At 52.6% G+C, this 2,321-nt stretch overlaps 1 protein-coding gene across 1 annotated transcript in view; it reads right to left on the reverse strand.

Moving 5' to 3' along the window:
• Window positions 1-1,493: 1,493 nt before the first annotated feature.
• The window catches only part of iffo1b (intermediate filament family orphan 1b), a gene marked incomplete at both ends in the record, with an annotated part of 25,716 nt that continues 24,888 nt past the window's right edge, over window positions 1,494-2,321 (reverse strand). Inside the window, one exon of the mRNA XM_084336762.1 lies at window positions 1,494-1,851. Coding sequence (XP_084192888.1) covers window positions 1,494-1,851 — 358 coding nt within the window. The remainder of the gene's footprint in view (window positions 1,852-2,321) is intronic.

The following is a 2,321-nucleotide window of genomic DNA, read 5'->3' on the forward strand; positions in this document are numbered from 1 at the left end:
CTTAGGTCTATGAAGGCTATGTAAAGATCCTGGCGATGCTCTCTGCTCTTCTCTAGCAGCTGCCTCAGGACAAAGACCATGTCGGTGGTGGATCTGGTCTTCCGAAAGCCACATTGAGTTTCCGGAAGCGCAGCTTCAGAGATGTTTTCCACCAGCCTGTTCAGCATGATCTTCTCCAGCACTTTCCCTGCGATGGAGAGGAGAGAGATTCCACGGCTGTTTCCGCAGACTGCTCTGTCCCCTTTCTGCTTGTAGATGACCACAATGTTTGCATCCTTCCAGTCCTGTGGGAGGGTCTCATGTTCCCAGATGTTGCAGATCAGGAGGTGCAGACGGCGCGTGAGGAGGTACCCTCCGTGTTTGAAAACCTCTGCTGGGATGCCATCGGGTCCAGGGCTTTTATTGTTCTTTAGACCCGCAATGGCTTGACGGGTCTCAGAGAAGTGTGGTGGGGTGTCCAGGTGCGTGACTGGTGGCATGTCTGGGAGATTATCCAGGATATGTGGGTCAGTGGGGTTTGTGTGATTTGAGTAGAGACTCAAAGTGGTTTGCCCAGCGGGTGAGGATCTCATGTCGGTCCTTAAAGAGTTTAGAACCGTCGACTGATCGAACTGGAGCAATCGCCCGCTTCCTGGGGCCATGCAGTGCTTTGATGGCATCGTAAAAGCCCTGGGTGTTGTTGCAGTCTGCCAGGCTTTGGATCTCCTTCGCCTTCTGTATCCACCAGGCATCCTCCATAGTCCGGAGGGCTCGCTGGGTTGCTGTTCTTGCTGCAGCAAAGGCAGCTTTCAGGGTGGGAGAACCAGGGAGAACCAGGGCAGGACAGGAGAGCTTTGTGGGCTTCATGCTTGGTTTTTAGCAGGGACTGTATCTTGGCTGAGTTACAATCAAACCAGTCCTGGTGACGTTTCCTCGTCTGGCCAAGTGCCTCAGAGGCTGCGCTGTGGATAGCCTGGCGCAGAGCTGGCCAGTCAGCTGATTCCTCCGGGATCTTGTTGAGGTTTTCAGCAAGGAGCTGTCGGAATTTTTTTTCTTTTTGAGGTGGGGGTGTTCAGTGCTGCAGAATTGAGTTTCTTATTAGGTGCTGCCCTCGGTCCATGGGGTTGAATACTCATGAGGAGTTTGGATCTGACCATGAGGTGATCAGTCCAGCACTCGGCTCCACGCATGACTCGGTTGGTAAGGACGTCCTGTCGGTCCTTTTGGCGTACAATCACATAGTCCAGGAGATGCCAGTGTTTAGAGCGGGGGTGCTGCCAGGTGGTTTTGAACCTGTTCTTCATCTGGAAGATGGTGTTGGTTATGACCAGGTGGTGTTCTGCACAGAGGGAGAGGAGCCGAAGCCCGTTGTCATTTATCTTCCCTACTCCATGTCGGCCAATAACTCTGTCCCATACCAGGTGCTCTGTGCCCACTCTAGCATTGAAGTCTCCCATTAATATGAGCTTGTCCGTAGCTGGAGTTTTCTGTAATATTGAGTCGAGGGCTCAATATTACAAGGTAGAAAGGTAGAAATCCTCTTTGATGTTGAACTCAGCATCTAAAGTTGGTGCATAAGCACTAAGGAGAGTGGCGAAGCGTCCCTTTGCAAGGGGGATGCGCCATGTCATTAGGCGTTTGCTGACGTCGATGGGGGACTCTGGGATGCGTTGCAGCAGTTGGGATTTCACAGCAAAGCCTACTCCATGGATGCGGCGAGTGCCTTCAGGGACCCCCTTCCAGAAGAAGGTGTATCCTGCACCAACCTCTGTCAGGGAGTCCTCTCCATGTAGTCTAGTCTCGCTGAGAGCTGCAATGTCGATGTTATACCTTGCGAGTTCCAGGGCCACGAGTGCTGTCCTGCGGTGTGGCCTGTCAGGTGTTTCAGCCAGGTCCAGCAGTGTGCGAACATTCAACGAAGCAATGCATAAATGCTTATTTCTTAATATTTTAGTTTTTCGACCGCAAAAGGGGATGCTCCGACGGTTGCGGTATACCGCCCGGAGATAGAAGAGCAGACAATGTTTGGACCACCTTCTCTAGGTCCTTCCCCATCTCAGGGGTGAGCAGTGTGGAAGCTGCCGAAGCGATGCGCTGCTCCATCCCGCAGTCTCAACGACCATCACTCCATTGTCGCCTGTGTGCATGGCTTGGCTAGACACTCCCAGCCACATCCTTGGCCTGTACCTAACACTCACACACACACACACACACACACACACACACACACACACACACACACACACACACACACACACACACACACACACACACACACACACACATACACGCACACACACACACACACACACACACACACACACACACACACACACACACAC

Source organism: Notolepis coatsorum (assembly GCF_963971535.1).
Source record: "Notolepis coatsorum genome assembly, chromosome: 19".
Taxonomy (NCBI): domain Eukaryota; kingdom Metazoa; phylum Chordata; class Actinopteri; order Aulopiformes; family Paralepididae; genus Notolepis; species Notolepis coatsorum.